The 18,437-nt window shown below is 38.9% G+C and overlaps 1 protein-coding gene across 3 annotated transcripts in view; it reads left to right on the forward strand.

Moving 5' to 3' along the window:
- P3h2 (prolyl 3-hydroxylase 2) overlaps positions 1-18,437 on the forward strand; it is a 140,034-nt gene that overhangs the window by 83,877 nt on the left and 37,720 nt on the right. For 2 of the 3 annotated variants that reach the window (XM_010624113.1, XM_010624112.3), the window contains exons 2-3: positions 15,752-15,904; positions 16,981-17,170. In XM_010624113.1, the coding sequence (XP_010622415.1) occupies positions 15,797-15,904; positions 16,981-17,170 (298 nt within the window). In that variant the 5' untranslated portion in view covers positions 15,752-15,796. Of the gene's footprint in view, positions 1-15,751; positions 15,905-16,980; positions 17,171-17,457; positions 17,475-18,437 lie in introns of those variants that run through there. The other variant, XM_033762575.1, reaches the window with a different exon arrangement.

An 18,437-nucleotide genomic window follows, 5' to 3' on the forward strand; every position in this document is an offset into this window, starting at 1 on the left:
CTTCCTTCCTTCCTTCCTTCCTTCCTTCCTTCCTTCCTTCCTTCCTTCCTTCCTTCCTTTCTTCATTTCTTTCTCTCTATTTATTTCCCTTTCTTTCTTTCTCTCTTTCTTTCTCTTTCTTTCTTTCTTTCTTTCTTGAGAAAGCAGCTGGGGTGGCTTAAGTTTATACTAGTAAATAGAATTTCATCGCCCCAGTCGTGGTTGATTTATGAAGGAAAAAGCAATAATATTACCCCAAGCATCACATTTCACTGTGTCCTTGAACGCAGTCCTTTAGCATACGTGGAGACCTTCTCCTGACAGGCAGAACAGCTGGAAAGTCCCTAAAGAACACATGCAAGGGGACACAGACGATTTGGCAGCTTCTGTGATGCGGAGAACTCTGACACCTGTCTGGCTTTAGAGCTAAAATATTGACAACAGTCAGCGTGAGTGTGTGTTATTCCAATTATACATATGAGGCAACTAAAAAACATTAAAGCAGCAAAATAATAGGGAATCTCACTTGTGTTGTATATATGGAATGGATCTTGTCTCCCTCAAGGATAAAAGGGCCACAGGGTGTAGTGACTGATAATCGCAGTAGAGGATTGAAAGGCAAAGTAGTCAGCTAAACAGCAAAGACCCACCACTTCTCGATAAAGCTCGTGCATCTCTGCTGAACTCTAAAGAAAAACATTCAGGCAGGATGCAGTAGAGGATTGAAAGGCAAAGTAGTCAGCTAAAGAGCAAAGACCCCACCACTTCTCGATAAAGCTCGTGCATCTCTGCTGAACTCTAAAGAAAAACATTCAGGCAGGATGAAGAACGCAAACACTTCTTCCCTTCGCAACACACTCAACAGGACAATATCTTCACCCAGACTTCTCCCGGGTCCTTACTTCAGCAAGCTCATTTTGCCAGCCCTTTCCTTAGAGCAGGGTTTCAGGCTAGGCAAGAGTGCCCCCCAGAATCACGCCCAGAGCTGTTCTCCAAAGGCACGGATCGACCCTCAGTTCATTCAGACTGACATGAAGGCGCCCCTTTGCCTTCTGTAGGACCGGCCCAGGGGAATGCAGCCAGGTGAATTAAACAAAATCCTACCGACACCGATTTAGGAAAGATCAGAAAGGCTCAAAGCACCATCTTGTGCCTTGGAATAGTTCAAGGCTGGCCGAAAGAATTAGAAGGACAAAGAAAGTTCATGTAAGACCCCTGTTTCTATGAAGGAACACTCTGCAATTAGCATAGAGGAAAGGTTCTGGGATAGGAACGTAGGGAATCAGTTTTTCTTCCATGTGTGAATAGAGCCAAAGGGTTTCTCAGCAGTGCTTTTGATATCCTGAAGCCACCTTTTAAAGTCTTCCTATTTTCTTCCTAAAATGGATGCTACCAGTTGTACCATTGATGCTTTTTATTCTTGGGACTTACAGAACCTTTGCAAAGGTAGCAAGCCGCAAATCTTCACAAGGGTTATCTGGCCCAGTCCCTTCATTTACCAGTGAAGTAGCAGCTTCAGAGATAGTGCGTGGCTTGCGGAAAGAAAGCCGCAAAAGATGTTGTAGGCTCAGAGTTGCTGCCTGCCTCCATTGATGTACCTTCTAGTTCCCCATCTAATTCCCTCCTCTTTGTTTGCTAGCTTCTCACGGCTTCTCCGTCATCAGCTTCAGCTGCAGCCAGTGAGTTCTTTTCGCAGATTGTCTCCTGCACTTTCTGGGGATCTTGCTCAAGCCAGTTACACCTAGGTCCCCGAGATCATCTAGCATAGAGTAGTCTTTGTTCTTGAGCAGTAGAAACCTCCCCATCTTCCGAGGCTGATCCCAGATGCCCCCTGTTTACTGAGTGTGAATACCACCTCCCACTTGGATACTTTCTCGCAAAGCCATATCTGTTGGCCTCCTGTCCACATGTCTCTCAGAAGACATAAAACTTACTTCGATAAAAAATAAGACAAAGTGACATCAATGATGAGAAAACACAAGAAACTATCTAACTTTATGAAGACCGGAAACCAACATTCATTCAGTCTTTTAGGCTAAATGTAACCTTTGCAGAGCTCCTCTTCTCATAACCAAATCATATCTTTTCACAAAAACCCCAAATATTATATTTATTGACGCTCTCTAAATGTCTCATCTTTGAATAAAAAAAAGACTTATTTTAAATCAACTACTTACTGTTTATATTTCATCACCAGAAGCGTTTTCCTCCCCAGAATAATACAACAAATTCCCAGAAAGTACATTTCTTCAGGGAAAATAATACCAAATAAGATTATTTCCCCTATTACAAAATAAGATCAAAGCAAAACTTCACTGATACCCATCAACACCTAGTTTTTTATTGGAGTGCAGTATTTCATTTGCAGAAATGCAGAGATGATAATTCAGTTGCATCCTAATTGAGTTGTTTTCCCTTGTGGAATATTTTCAGGCCATTGACATGTGGCTGCCAGAAACAGGTTCATTTATTCTTGGTCCTGGGAAAGATATTTGCACACTGAGCAGCCAGCACAGCCAGGGCTGTTAAAATCATCACTTCCTTTGAGAGATGTTAGAAGTCCTAAGGGGAAATATTTACAAGGAAAATCTGTTTTCTCTTCAGAGTTTACAGGTTTTATTTGTCTCTTTCTCTTCTCAACATGTTTACCCTTGCCCCATCCCACGTGGCAAGAAGGCAGATCCAGTTCTACCGCAGCTGTGAGTCCCATCAGTAGCTAAATGTCGACTGTGCTTTTCTTTTCTTTTCTGTTTGGTACCGGGGACCTAACTCCGGACCTTGCGCTTTCAAGGCAGGCGGCGGAACCACTGAGCTACCACCTCGGCCCAGCTATGCTTTTCTGACTAAAGGCCTTTCAGTTCTTCAGTTTGCTAGCAAGACCCCAACATGATCACTGGTTTATTTCTGTGTAAAAATAAATCTTAAACATTGTCTACTAGTTTGAGTTGAACTAAACTGTTTTTTTTGTTTTTTTTTTTTTAAGTAGTCATCAGAAGACTGCAACCAACCACCATATTTTTTAAAGCTTGGTTACCCATTTTGAATTAGGTATCCCTGATACAGTGTTCCTATATCACTCTCCTTTGCGTTTGATCATTGTCTTGTTTATTGACTTGTTGATTCCCTCACAGTGCCGTACTTATTGTCTTGAAATTAATACACATTAAGAAGCATCCTTATGCCCTGTGTACTCAACCTGTGTGATTGGTGACTGCCCCCAGTGGCTCGCTGGGATCTCACAAGCAGTGTTTGATGAATGGTCAAGTACATGAGCAACTTTTCATCAGAGTCCTATTGAGAACCCAGGGTATGCCAGGATAATCAGTTACTGGTTCTAATAGAGATGTTCATTCACATATGCTGAGCAGATCCTCACATTGAGAAGCCAGTTTAATAATTTTTTTCTACAAATGAATTCATTGTTTTTTAAATTTTCAAAATCTTTTGGTGTTCTGCAAATTGGTAAACAGTCTCTTAAGAGCTCTTCCTGCGAGGACCCATGGAGTGCTCCGACATATCAGAGAATGATTGGAAAGCCACAGGGAGACACTATGTCCCCAGGGCTGTGGGACTAAGAATGCCTGGGATTTGTTTTTGTTTGGAAGACCCAGCAGAAGAAGTAGTGTGAAAGCTAACCACTAAAAATGACTGAGAGAAACCAGGCAAAACTCTGGGAGGGAAATTTTCCAAGAACACTAAAGACTCTGGAGGGAGTCAGTAAATAGAACAGAGACAAAGTCGATCAGGACCTGTGACTGTTAATTGTGATGTTCACTTGACCAGATTAGGCAGTCATGGTGCAGAAAAGAATAGCATAGTAAGAGTCAGTACAGATTCATGAAGAGGACTAGTTAGGGAAAACCTGTGAGTCCTGTCAAGAAATTTGAACTTAATCCTCAGCAGTGGGGAGCTTTTGAAAGTGTTAAATCAGAGGGAGAAAAGATAAGATTTGAAATACCCTCTGGGTATGTGATCACAAATACACACGTGCACACAGCTTTCTATAGTTTCATTGGACTTACACAGATTGCAAAAGCTACATTCAACGGTGGTGTTATCAGACCTTGCCTCTCCTTGCCTGTGATTGGAAATTTTCTTGATTCAGGAAATCATAATAATCCCCACTTTCACTTAATTTCTCGTTCTACTTCCATTTCTGTTTCTGCATACACCACACATATAGCATATGTTTGTTTTTAAAATTAGAAATAAAGAAAAATGAAGCAACTAATTATCAAGTCCCCTTCCTCTATATAGGACAAAACAGTGACTTAACATTTAGAATATGATTTTTTGCTTTGGGTTTACATTAGGTAAGTGGAATCATGCCATGGAGTATGTTATACAATCTGAGTTTTTCAATTCAATTGGACATCATGAGTATCTTTCACATTTTATTATTTTTAGCAGGCACATAGTATTCTGTCACATGATCATACCTTAATTTAGTACACCCTACTTAAATATTTTGCTTTTAATTTAGTCAGTGTGGAGTTTCTGTGGGGGTGTTAGAAATTCTACCTCACTAAGTGAAGATATTCTTCAGAAGACATTTTTGGCTGGTGCCCTGGTATCTTGGGTTTTCAGCATTTCTCAGATACTTTCTTTACCCATTAATCAAAATCATGGTAGGAACGTGTCCTCCCTCACCGAGTATTTCTGCATTAGGAAAACTTTTCACTTACAATAAAATGAAAGGTGATTCTTAGAGCAAAGGGTCTTGATCAAGCTTCTTTTTAGGATGAACCAACTTGATGGGGTTTACGTACCATAAATAAAAACAGACGTATTATTACATGGTGCCTGCAAGGGAATATTTATTTGCCTTGATTTTTTTTTAGTCTTATCCTGAGAAATTATAACTGAAACCAGGTATTTTAATTTCCACTTGGATCTCTATTTTTTCTTAACATTGTTTCCTATCCTATTTTAATGTTGGGATGGCTTCACCAGTGTTACCTCATGATTCTCTCATAGAACATGGATTAAAAGTCAAAATACCTGAATTTCATTGCCAGCATTGTAATTACTCAGATCATTTAAAGAAATAGTCTACAATAAAAGGCCTTGAGTTCTGGTATAATACAGATTTAAGTTTCAAATCAATTGTGATTACTTATTATTTTTACTTTTCTCAATTGTAAGTAAAATAGTACTGGTAATACTAATGATGTGCTGAGGATTTTTCTGTGGCTTAAAATGGGAATTGCAGTGGAATCTTTAAAATATAAAGGACTGAATCATCATCAAGTGTGTCTTTCAGAAGTAGAAAATGTGGCCTTGTAGCACCTTAGCGACATGCTTCATCAAGGTCACTTTTCAAATGTGAGTTTGAGGCCTCAATCCCTAACTCTCAGAATCCAGGGCCGAGTGGAGACCGGGTTGGAAGGAGGAGGGTGTACTGGCCCCTGCAGCTCAGCGGGATCTGTGTGATCCAGCTGTCTCTCTGCTGACCATCTGTGCTGGTAGTGCAAGCAAGAAATGTAGACTTTCTCCCCTGCAGTCAAATGAAGATGTTTATGGAAAGGAGTTTTAAAAGATTCAAGTCACTCCATTGCTCATGTCTCCTAAAACATAACGGAGTACGCGCTTAGCTTACAAATCCTACTCACTTTAGCTACTAAGTACTTTTTCAGTATTCTGTACTATGCTGGACCCACTCTCATCACTTGGGCTCCAATAAACTAACCCTCATGCGTGCAGAAAACTTTCCGTGTGTCTTGGTCCTGGTGAAATGCTCTTCCCAAAACCTCTGCCTGTTTACTTTTCTTGAAGTAATTTACTTCACACTCATACCTCAGATTAGCTACTAAAGCAGGACTTATACCAATTTTCTACCCACCCAATGCCCAGCACCCAGGACCCTCATTAAAAGTTGAATGAACAGAGGTGGAATAGAGTAGACGGGAGCCCCAGGGCTGCTAGAAATGTACAGTTTATAGTGCCCTGTGCAGAAACAATGGGGACGTTGGATCCCACACGTGGAAACTCACCATGGCACTCTTTTCTTAGCCAGTTTGGCACAGACCAAACATAGCTCCTAAACTCTGCCACAGTATAAAATTTCAAGGGGAAGGGAGCCGACATTAACACACACACAGTATGTGTGAAATCAAAATTTAAAAACCCTGAGATTTTTGTAACCACTGAATATAATTTCACAGTCTATTTGATATGATTTTCTAGGCTGCTTTTCAATTGAAATGAATCTCTTCATTTGAACGCAGTCCTACAGTTCTCTCATAAACTCACCAGCAGTCAGTTTACAACTTTAGTTTTGTTCATTCTGGATGTCATGGAGAAAGGTCTTTAATTGGACTTATCCTGTCTGCCACTGACGTTTGAAGGAGTGTATTTTAAATTAACTTTTTTTTTCTTGTTAAAAGTAGCGGACTCTTCATTTTTCTGCTGAGTAATGTCTTGGCCGCTTACTCTTAGGTGCAGTGGAGTACACTGGAAAGTTTTTAAACTTTAGAATCGAAAGACCAGGTGTCAGGATTTACTTTGTCAACATGCACACCTCTCTGAGAACACTTGCAACACTTTCTTACTCTGTACTTCGGTTATCTCAGTCATATAAGCCCAGTATATGTTACACGGGGTGATCTCAAAGGGCTACTTGACTATATCTGGGGAATTTGGCATCCCTCAGGTGACGATTTTATAGTTAAAGTCATTATCTTTCATAAAATCTAGTAAGATTTACCCCCAAATTTATGTTGCAACCAACTAGAATCTCAGAAACCTCATTAATCTTTTGAAGAAAGGAAGATCTACAGTAAAAAGAATGTGAAAATGTGAGATGATATCCATTCATGGAGATTAACTATTACAGTTGTTCTATGGAGATGCTGAAAGCCCTACCCTTGAGAAGTATGTTTAACTCTTAATATAGTTTTTTTTACACCCTCTTTATTAACTATAAAATCATCTTTTGTAAACTTTTGAACATCCAGTGGAATACACTTAGCAAGATTGCCCGCCCTTTTAGATGCTTCTGATTCACTTCCAATTACTACTTCATTATTTTGGAAGCCCTTCTCTCTGGCCTTTTCAGGGGCCAAAGACCTCAAATGTGTCTCAAGTGAAGACTTTGCCTAGGGCTCAGTTGGTAAAATCTTCTGTCAGTGTTTTTCACTGGTGATAAGATGTCCTTCTTTGTATACCTCCCAGGTTATCAAACATAACCTTGCTCAAACTAAGATAATTGTCTTGAAGCAACAACCAGAATTTATAACCATATAAAATGCTAATTTCTATTATTACTATATTCCTAGTTGAGTGGCTTTAATGTCCTTAATTTTGTATTTTAACCAAAGTGTTTCTTCTTTATCTGAGAAAGAGAATTACAGTGGTTTCCCAGGACTCCCAGTTGATTCTGTAAGAACCAGGCTAATGTTTCCAGAATGTAAAGGATATCATTTAGATGGCTCTATGTTCTCAGTGTCAAGTCTCTCTCTGCTGAGAGACACAGTATTCCATAGCCATCTTACATGTTTTGGTTTTTATTTTTCAAAGTCTTTTTGAAATTAAAGAGGATATATTTTATAACTATACTCACACACATACACACGTAGGTATATGTCTGCTTCCCCTTTTTCAGGAATAAAGGCCAAAATACCTTATCTTATTGCTCAAAGTACAATCTTGTTCAATCTCGTTTTACAACTCTCCGAAATCCAAGACCTACCACATAAGCCAGGTCAGTCAGATTGCTATTCCATAAACACATCTGAGGTATCTGTTTCTTCCTGCTTAAGCTTTTCTGTATCTGAGACTGCCACATGTTTCTGTTCTTTAGTACCCTCAATCTCTCCCAATTTCCCAATGAGGACTTTCCTTTCAGCTTACTGCGATTTAACCTTTTTCTCTTTGTACATCCGTCACTCTGTTGCCTGCCACCAACTCATTCTGCCCCCTACTTTTGTAGCATCTTCATTATTGGTAGCAGTACATGTGTGATACAGTGTGTGTGTATGTTCTTGTCCCAAGTGGGCTGCAATTTTGTATCCTCAGAAACAACTTCCCTTCCATTAGTCCACTAGTTCTTTTTTATGGGGGCGGGTACTGGGGATCAATCTCAGGTCCTTGTGCTTGTGAGGCAGGCAGCAGAACCACTAAGCTAAATCCCCAGCCCGCTCCCACTAGGTTATTGTTACTCTGGTATTGTTTGACAGTGATGCTCAGCCAGGGCTTGTTACATGGGCAAAATATCCCAAGTTTGATTTTTGTGAATATTTTAATCAGAGGCATAGATTGTACTGACAATAATGGTACTACTGGTGTACTGGACAAATCTTTATCTACCTGTAAAATGACATGAAGGGACTATATGATTTAAAGAGATTTTCAGATTGATTTCTCTATGGTTATTCGACATGAGTCTTCATAAAACCAATACAGGTTTCACAGAAGGAACACAATTGATGGTCCCTGACATGTTTGGTCAGTAAGTATGTTTTTTCCAAATTTTAACTTTCTCAGAAATTCAGATGGGCCAGAACTTTGTTTCCAATATAGTCTGTTGCCTGGGGTACAGAGAATGTTTGGTTTTATATTTAACCTGTGTATGTGGCGGTGATATTTCATTTACTGTGCAGCCTGAAGGATATTCCTGTGGCTTAAAACTTTAAAAGGTGCAGATGTGATGCTGGAGGAGCTTGGGAAACATTGAAAGAACTCTGTGATCAAAACCGTTTTTTTTTAGTAAAATTATATGGCCATCATATTTGGAGGACCTGTCAGTTTGATGGGGTCAGTATTTGAATAGACCTCAGATTCTTTTGGAAGTTCCTCCAGGAGAGATCTTCAGAGTGCATTTCCCTTCGGCTTGCAGCCATGGTACATTCCTTACAAGACCTAAGTGTTTGGAAGTATTGTTTGAAGGAACTATTCCCTAAGAGAAGAGTTTACATTTCACAGAAGAATGTGGCCTATTTATATGACCCCAATCCTACACACGTGGAAAAGCTTTTGATTTACTTGTTTGCTTTCTTGTATTTCTCATAGAATCAATGGAATAGTAAATCTGCTTTGTAACTTGCAAAATAGAAGAGATATCAAGTATGTTAGAAACTTTAAAGAAAGCCTTGATTTGTAAGTTCACTAGGGCCTAAAGCCCTTCTCAGATCCTTTAACTCAACGGCCTATTTCCAGTGTTGTCCTCGCGGCCTTACAATTTTCAGCCACCCAAGTCCAGCTGATTAATGCACTCCCCTTAAGAAGCATGGATATTTACAGGGGAAACAAGAAATGAACACCCACTTCGATTCCATGCCTTTGGTCTTCCCGCTCCTTTGTGCCTATGACGAGAATTTCATGCCTGTCATTCAGGCATTTCATAGAACAATATTTCAGAGGCATAAAACATGATGAAATATTTTATCTTGAGATACACGGGAGCCAGATCGATCGCAAGTCCGCATTAAGCTATTTCACTGCTGATTTTCAGAGGGTATTGTCAGAATAGAAATCCACTGGTATTTGGAATTTTTCTTTCATAGTAGATAAATGCAAATAGCGTGGCACTGTACAGCGGGGGGGCAGGATGTGATCCAGCTCTAGGGGCTCTTCATGGCTCACCTGATAGCAAGCTGTCAGGAAGCCGGCTTTTGACTTTACTAAAGTGATGGCCAGGCAGAACCTGTAGCCCTAGGAAAATACAATATATAATTTTCACTTATAATAATGAAAAATGGGGCAAAAACAAAATATGAATGAAGGTCACAAAGAAGTGCTTTTCAACTGCGAAGTTTATTAAAGGCAACTCTTGATTGGGCATAACTTTCTAGTTGCCCCCATAAATCACTGTATCACACTGCGCCCTGTGAGGAATAACTACTTCTCCACCAGGTCCATAGGTAGGGGCTTGCCTCCCAGATTATTGAAAAGTTTAAAATTCCTATTTGATAGACACTCAAAAATGACCACTTTTTCAATGCTCTCATTTTTACGATTAGTGTTACAAAGCAGTTTGGAAACTACGTAGCAATACATACAAGGATTACTTCCTATTATTAACCCCTCACAACTAGATTGTGCTTACCAATGTGATGGTCTCATGCTACAAAAGTGTAGTTCTCCACTCATATAGAAGGATATCAGGTTTCCACTTATTTTTTCCAAGTCCAGAATGAGTAAGGTTGTTTGTACCTTGCAGCGATGACTACTACAATCGTCCTGCGACACTGGCAGAAGTGGATTATGGGTTGAGTGGCGTGTACTTCCAGAAGAACTTTCAAACAGGATTAGTTTTTTTTCCAAAAACAGTAGCAGGAAGCAGATACAGAGAGGTCTTGGCCTAAACTCACTGTTCGGTAACAGTCATCCTCTGACACCTCAAGGGAGAGGGTTGGACAAACACTGCAGAGTTAACACGCCTTTTCGGGTGTCCAGCCATACCCTGTCCTAGTGTTTAGAATGAAAACAACAGTAATATACCAGTAAACCACATGTCCGATTTCACTGGGTCCAACCGACGGAGGTCTTGTTCACATTCCATCCCTGATAGCGCACTCTCCTCTGTGCCCAGCAGTCAGCCAGACTTTGGCTGTTCTTCCCCAAGGAAGTTAGACAATTTGCAGATAGCTTTAGGGAGTTTTCCAATTAAGCACACACTTTGAGTTTTCTGTTTTGTTTTAAAAAGTCTCTGATCTGAAGGAGCACATTTAAAACTTCTGCTTCTTCAGTTTAACATTTTCTTTACCCCCCAAAAAATGTTTTATGTGGATGAAGAACCTTCTACAGAATGTTGCTGACCAAAATCTGCTGTTGCAATGACCTCATGGCATAGCCTCATTTGGCAGGAGCTGCTCACTGGCGGTGTCTGACATTAAGATGTAAACATCAGATTAAAACTGTTTAAAGAGAGCAGGAGTCTATTAATCAGGCTCAGGACCCAAGGTAATTGAATAAAAGTGCATAAGCAGTTTGGCACAAAAAGACATATTCTTCCTTTCCAATATATTCTGAAGAGGAAACGTTATTCCTTAGAAATCTCATTTCCCCTTTTATCCCTACCAAATAGCATTTTTAAAGTTGTAAATATTATAACCACGACTACGTTTTAGACTAAATTTCCATAAATACAAAGATAAGTTCATTCTCAATGCTAGCAGGCACACTTCACTTCTGAATTACTGAGTTCTTCCAATCTAGGGGTTTCCAAATGTTGTACGTTGAGGTGAAGGACAGCAACAAATTCTAGATATTTCTAGATTAGGTCTTTTTTTGGTACCAGGATCAAACTCAGGAACTTGCACCCTGGCAAGATTTTGTCTTTTTAACAAGTTGTACCTCTCTTGTGTCCAAAAGTCCTTTGAGTTACCTTTCTAAAGTAACTATTTTTATCATTTATTTTTTAAATGGAAAAAACTCAAAAAGGAAATATAACAAATTCATTTTGATATACTCGAACCTCAGTGTGATATATTATGGACTTCTCACTACATGCTGAAATTGATTTTTTATATTTGTTAAGAGATACAATATGATTTCCTGTTACTTAATTATTAATACTATTTTATACCTGTGTCTTTTTGCATATTTATTAACATAAAGGATGGTATCAGTAATTACAAAATAAAATACAGAGTCTCTTTTATACAATTCATTTTTGATTAGTCTAAAAAGCTGACACTATTATACATAAATGTTTAGGATTTTTTTAAATGAATTAAGAGTTTGGACTAAATGACCTTTCTTCTACACTTGAAACACCAGTTTATGGATTCAGTAGGTAAAACTGCTTTCAACTTTTGTTTCAAATTTATATTTTTGATTTGAAAAATGTTCTTGTAATGTGTTGTTTAAAATTTTTAACATCATATACTTACTAGATTTTGGAAATGAAATTTATCCTGGCTTAGCAAAAATTTGAAGTAAATTTGGAGACTTTGCCAAGAGATGGAATCCCTGCAAAATATCTAGTTGCTATATACAGGTTTAGTCTAATTTACCTTTTGTCTCATGACTTCTTTTTCTTTAGCTAGTGTACTAACTTTGCTAGTGAGAACTCACATTCTCCTGTGACTTAAAGACTGGATGTTTTCAGCATCTACTTACACTCTTATTGTTTAGTAAACAACTCTGTGTGGGGTTAAGAATCTCCAAAGTTTCTAATAGTGAAATTTAAGTACAAGACCACAGCAAAATGAAGCACCTTATTAAAATACAGTGCACGATGCTGGACGAATTCCCAAAATTAACAAGGTTAAATGCAGAGAAAGAATTCCTGTCCTTATTGAAAATGTTGGCTTTTGAATAGAAGCATGGAAATTACTTTTTTTTTTTTTTTTTTTTTTTTTGTACAGGGGATCAAACTCAGGTCCTTGTGCTTGCAAGGCAGGCAGCGGAAATGCTGAGCTAAATCCCCAGTCCGAAATTACTTGTTTTTTTATTCAGTGTTTTATTGTTGTTCAATCTTTCTAAGGCAAATGTGATATCAAATATTTCTGAAGTACATGGAGAGTATTCATTATGTGTGTGTGTTTCTGTTTTGCTTTGTTTTTGGTAGCGTGGATCAAACTTGGGACCTTGTGCTTTCAAGGCAGGCAGTGGAACCACTGAGCTAAATCCCCAGCCCTTTTATGTGTTTTTAATGTGCTTTAGAAATGGACTTTTTAAATTTATTGGACATATTTCCTATTCAAAAGAGCTGGTTTAGAAGAGAATTAATTTATTTTTATCCTACAATATCTTTGAAATTTCAATTTCCCTTTTTGTGTTGTGTCTTGCCCTCTTGAGTTGAGAAGCATTTAGCATAGCAAGAATGGGCCAAATAGAGGAGGAGGAGAAAGGAGTGGCGAGCCTGGAGTAAAGAAAATATGGAAATAGAAGACGGACGGACCTATGCTCTCCCATTTTTATTTTTCAGGATAAAAGCTCTAACTTTGACCCAAATTACTGCAACATTTTCTTGCTTCAAAGCCTATTCTCCACAAAGCAATTTCAATTAATCACTTAAAAATGTTTGTAAGATCTCGTCACATCTCTCCTTCAATTTCTTTTGTTTCCTCTTGGACTTAGAAATTCAAACTCTACCATACCATAAAGGTGATCTGTGCTCTGGTTTCTCAAATCTCCCTCTTTAGTCTCTGCTCTACTTGGAAAACTCACCAAGGCTTTTTCAACTTTAGAAATCTTTCAGTTTACTTAAGCCCATGCCTGGATGCTCAACTTCCAGTGTCTCAGCTCAAATATTACATTGCAGAGAGATCTTTCTTTTTTTACTAATTTATTTGAAAGTGTTCTTCCACCTCGACCCCAGCCAGGGCTCAGAATTTTGCTCATTTGTACCTGATAGCACGCAGGACCATATGAAATTACTTTCATTGATCTTTTACCTTCTTCCTTCAGGGAGAGTATGAGCACATAGAAAGCAGGGCTTTTTGCTGCCTTGGCCACATAGATATCCTCATTGGCTGCCACGGTGTCTGGTGCAAAGTTGGTGTAAAATAAGTATTTGCTGAATAAGTGAATGGATGAAGTGAGGAATTTGGATGGGACTGGAGTAATGGACTTAGGTGTGTTTTCTTGAATAGGGTGATGTAACTTTTGGACATTCAGTTCATCTGAGAAAAATTTGCTTCATGGCAGATGGAAGGAAGTGACATTAGGAAGACTGAAGCCAACTTCTGGAGTTATTATATGCCATGGCACAGTGTCTGGAATCCCTTTTGTGGTCAAAGGATAGCTACTGAAGATATTTTTATAGCCAAAGTGTACTTTAGAAATTCCTCCTTGATTGCTGGCTCTGGAAAATGGTGCGTGTGTCAAGGCAGCCTCATACTCTCCAGTTGCTGACAGAAATGACTTCTGCATTTCACCGGGGTGTTGATTTAGTTGGTGTCCATTTCTTTCTCCATGCAGCAGGACTGCCACGCACAGCCGTTCTGCTATGCCTGGAGGAAATGTTTGCCTTAGTTCCCCATAGACTGAACCGAAATGACCCAGAGTCTCTGAAAGTCTCTTCTTTCTAGTATTTCTCACTTTCCAGGGGACAGTGGCTTCCCTTAAAAGTTTGATAACATCTTGTCAGATAATTCTCCTGTCCTCAATTGTTTTCTATTTCAAAGTTTATTTTTCTAATGCATAAACTTCCCCTCTCCTGTGGTTTTTTAAATTATGTTTTAAAAGCAATCCAGTTTGGAGCCTTCAGTCTGGAGTTTGCTTTGGTTTATGTCAGTGAAGTAGCGTATTTTTTACCTCAGTACCTGTATAATTGTTAGTATCATTTGTAGATGCCTATGTAACTAATATGCACCTATATTTATGTGTAATAAATGGAGAAAATTGGGAAAGAATTCGGGTGCAAAATTAGTTTATTTGATTGCCAAAATGATTTTGGGTGCAAAGAGTGGAGGATGAAGATAAAAGTGATGAAAATAGTAATCCCAGGCAAGATTTAATAAAAGGAAGTCCAGTAGTTAGGAATATGAGTGTTATGTGAAAGAAGGAAAGATTTTACTGTTACTAGACAGATTAAGAATCCCAGATAGACCATAAAAGAGATCAATGTATGTTTTCTGTGGTAAGAGCTGGTTATTTATGTGTTACTTGACCACAGTCACCGTGGCCTGCAAACTCACATTTTCTTTCTAATTTTTAACCTTGAAGTAGCTAGATTGTCAGAAGAAACCCAGTGATGTACTATATGATATCCTATGATTTTATAGTTACTTTTCATAACATGAGTTTTCTTTTAAGAGTAGGAATTACTTACTGAGAGAAAGAAAGCTTCTGTCTAAGAGAGACAGAAAAGGGCCCAGACAGTGGATTGCCTGCTCACCCCACTTTTCAAAGATGTTTTATACAGTAAAGAACAGTGAGTTTTCATTTCTTGACGCTTGGAAATAGATTAAACATATATTGTGTATCACAGTGAAAAGTCAACTAAGGTGGATATTTATATTTTCTGGTAAGAAGTAAGTGGATCTCTCTGTAGACATTCTCTATGACTAAAGCCTGAGTTAGAATATCTTAAATCGGGTGAATTCAATTTCATTTTGCTAATCATTGCTTTTTCCATGGAGAGGAGTATTAAGTAGAAGAAGAAAATGACAGTGCCTCTGTAATGATTATTAGAAATTCTTTCTTTTCTATCAGTGAGAATCAAAGTTAGACATTTAGCATCTCTTATATATTATAATAATTTACTCCTTTTAACTTATTGTCTTTTATCTTTGAATGCCTGCGAGGAAGAATTCACTCCATCCCATCCTTTGAAAGATGAGAACAGTGTTTGTAGTCTGATTTTTGGGGTTAGTAATGAAATCAAGTGAAAGAAAGGAGAAAAGCACAGAACAAAAATGTTGAATGTAGACTAGAAACACACAGATCTGGCAGTTTTTTTGTATGTGATTAATCATAAAACAAACATAAGCATATAGACTCAATTATCTAGAAAACACAAATGGTTTAGAAAAGGGGGGAAGGAGAAAAAAATCCGGAGCAAATCTATCTGTTTTTGCCAACATCAAAACATCTGCACTCCGGCCGGGGATTTAGCTCAGCGGTTCGGTAGCCTGCCTTGTAAGCGCAAGGACCCGAGTTCAATCCCTGGTACCAAAAACAAAACAAGACAAAACAACATCTGCACTCATTTCAGGATGCATGGCTTATTAACTTCCTGGCACTTAAGTGTGGCAGTTGAAAATATATATGGCAATTTCCCTCTTCCTATTTTCATGCTATGAAACCTTTGAACGGAAATTGGTTTACAAGTGTTTGCCCTCCTGTTTTCCAAGTGTTTCATCCTTTTTTCTCTCTATAGCTTGACCTTTTAGAGGAAGCAGTGCAGGCAGCACACACGTTTTTCATGGCCAACCCTGAGCACATGGAAATTCAGCAGAGCATTGAGAATTATAGGACCATGGCTGGCGGGGAATCATTCCAGCTGGTAGACCGAGAGGCCAGACCACACTTGGTGAGTTCTGGGGTCCCTTTTTTCCATGACGTGGGGCTCTGTGCTCCTAAGTTCCCTTTGACTCACGCACATCCACGTGGACGTATCATTCAAGTTGACTTTCCCTTCCTGATAACACTTTTATATCTTTACATTTCTCAAATGAAATTTGTAATTCTAAGGTCGGAAGCATGAGACGGTGTTTAATATTTTTAATTAAAAATGTGAAAATTTCAGCTAAAATTTTAAATATTGAAAGAAATGCAAATTAACCTTTAAAAAGCAGTATATGGTAAAACCTAGACTATTAGACAGACATCTACAGCATTCTCTGTGCCTCAGCTCCTTTTTCACACTTTTCTTTTTTTAAAAGAAGGTCTGGCTAGGTTGGCCTTGAACTCTTGAGCTGAAGTGATCCTTCTGCCTCAGCCTTCTGAGTAGGAGGTCCTGCAGGTGTGGACCTTGGGATCTGGCTTCCGACAAAGGTATTTACACCTCAGAGCTGAAGCCAACTTGACTTTTTCAGAATCACTGTGGTTTCCTGGCTTTTGGTCTAGAGCCTTATCTCTTGTACCTGTTCGTTTCAAATTGAGTCTTCGTAAAGCTATAGAATTCTTTTTTCGGATGAAGGGTTACCAGACATCACATATTGGAGGAGTTTTCTCCTGTATTTCCAGTTTGCAGGGCGACCATTTTCAGTGTGTGGCCTTCATACCTGTAGAAAAGGATAAGAGAAGATTTTAGGTGGAAGACTAATTATTATTAAGACATTATTATTAAATTGGTCCAGGCCTATAAGTGGATATGATTTCCACTCACATCAGCTGCTCTGTACTTTTATTCATGGCTTACTGACTGGCAGAACAACTGGAAAATACAGTCTTATATGCTCTGGAAGAGCTTGATCAGCACCACAGCAGGCTGCTTGCTCAGTAAGCCTCTCTCGTGTATAGTTATTTGAATGCAGGGAGGTTGTAGGTTAGCTCCCAGCACAGTCCTTCTTCATTCCTCTGCATCACCAGAGTCAGATCCCCCACCTCCCCAAATATCCTGCTCTTTGCAAAAGCAGCCCTGTCTGTCTGCCCATTACTTTGCAGGAAAGCTACAGTGCAGCTCTGAAACATTATGAGGCCGATGATTTTGAAGTGGCTGTCAAGTACTTCGAAAAGGCTTTGAGAGACTATTTCAGTGAAGATACGGAGTGCCGGATCCTATGTGAGGGGCCTCAGAGATTTGAAGAGTACGACTACTTACGGTATAAAGCCGGTCTCTATGAAACCATTGCAGGTAAAGCTTATTTTGCTCATTATAAAAATACTACATGCATTCTTTAAATGCACTCCAGCATTATAGCAGTATTTATTGTAAAAGTCAAAAGACTTGTATATCTCTCCCATTCTAACTCTTGTTGATAAATCTGTGTAGTTATAATTTTGTAACGGTTCTCCACTTGTGGATATCTATGCATTTATTTATAATTCTTTTATTGCACTTTTATAGAAATAGGGCAATACTATAAATATTGCTTTTCAACTTTTTCTATTTTGGCTTTTATTTTATGCTTAACAATAAAGTATGGATTTCTTCTCATGTAAGTACAGATAGAGTCACCTAATTTTATTTAATGGCTAAGTAGTATAACCCTTTTTTGGCATATCATAATTTATTTGACCTGTTTCATTGTTTCCTTGGGCCTCCACCAGATCCATTTGTTTGTATTTTTCTGATCATTGTTCATTGAAACAACAGTTTTCCGTGTGGTTTACATGTGAATTGCTACATATTTCTTTACACTGAATCTTTGGGCACGGGAAGGCTTTTCCTTTATTTGGGTTTACTAAATTACAGCTTCTGGGGACCTGGGTCCTGCCTCCATCCCCCCATTGCCACTACCCCTGCTTCTGTGAATGTCCAGGAAGAATAATTTGGTCCCAGGGCAATTCTTTTCAGGTGCCTGGTGTCCTGCACAAAGACTCGGATAAGCAACACAGAAAGGACAGTAGTGGTGTGCACGTATTGAAGGTAGATAAGAAGTGAACTCGCAGACTAAGCCAGTGGCCAGATTCACAGTGACTGTGAGCTTTAGAAGAAGTGGAATTCCTGGCCCGGCTTCTCCTTCATACAAATAAAGGATTGGAATGATTTTTCTCTCAAAAACTCACTTGTCCTGCCTCTAGATTTAACCTGCCTTAGCGAAAGCCTTAACGAGGCTCCACACCAGATGTAAATGTGGCGTTGTAAATAGTGCCTTGCTGATTGGTTCCACTTACACTGCACATGCGCGGCAGAGCCCTCCTGCGCCCCGTGCTCTGTAATGTGCCGTGGGTCTCCATGACTTTGACAGTTTCCCTCCAGTTGCTGGACCAGGCTTGACTCAGCCCTGATGTGCTTCCATTGTGGCAGATATCCTAGATCTGGGCTAAGAAATAGACTGAAAACTTCTTGTAGATTAGCATTTAGCAATTTGTTCCATTTAGTATAAAATTTCTGAAATGTAATCAAATAAAACTGATGTTCTAATGAACAGTGGTCACAAAATACAACATAGTGGTTT

Source organism: Fukomys damarensis, unplaced genomic scaffold, assembly GCF_012274545.1.
Source record: "Fukomys damarensis isolate Sample0158 unplaced genomic scaffold, DMR_v1.0_HiC HiC_scaffold_12, whole genome shotgun sequence".
Taxonomy (NCBI): domain Eukaryota; kingdom Metazoa; phylum Chordata; class Mammalia; order Rodentia; family Bathyergidae; genus Fukomys; species Fukomys damarensis.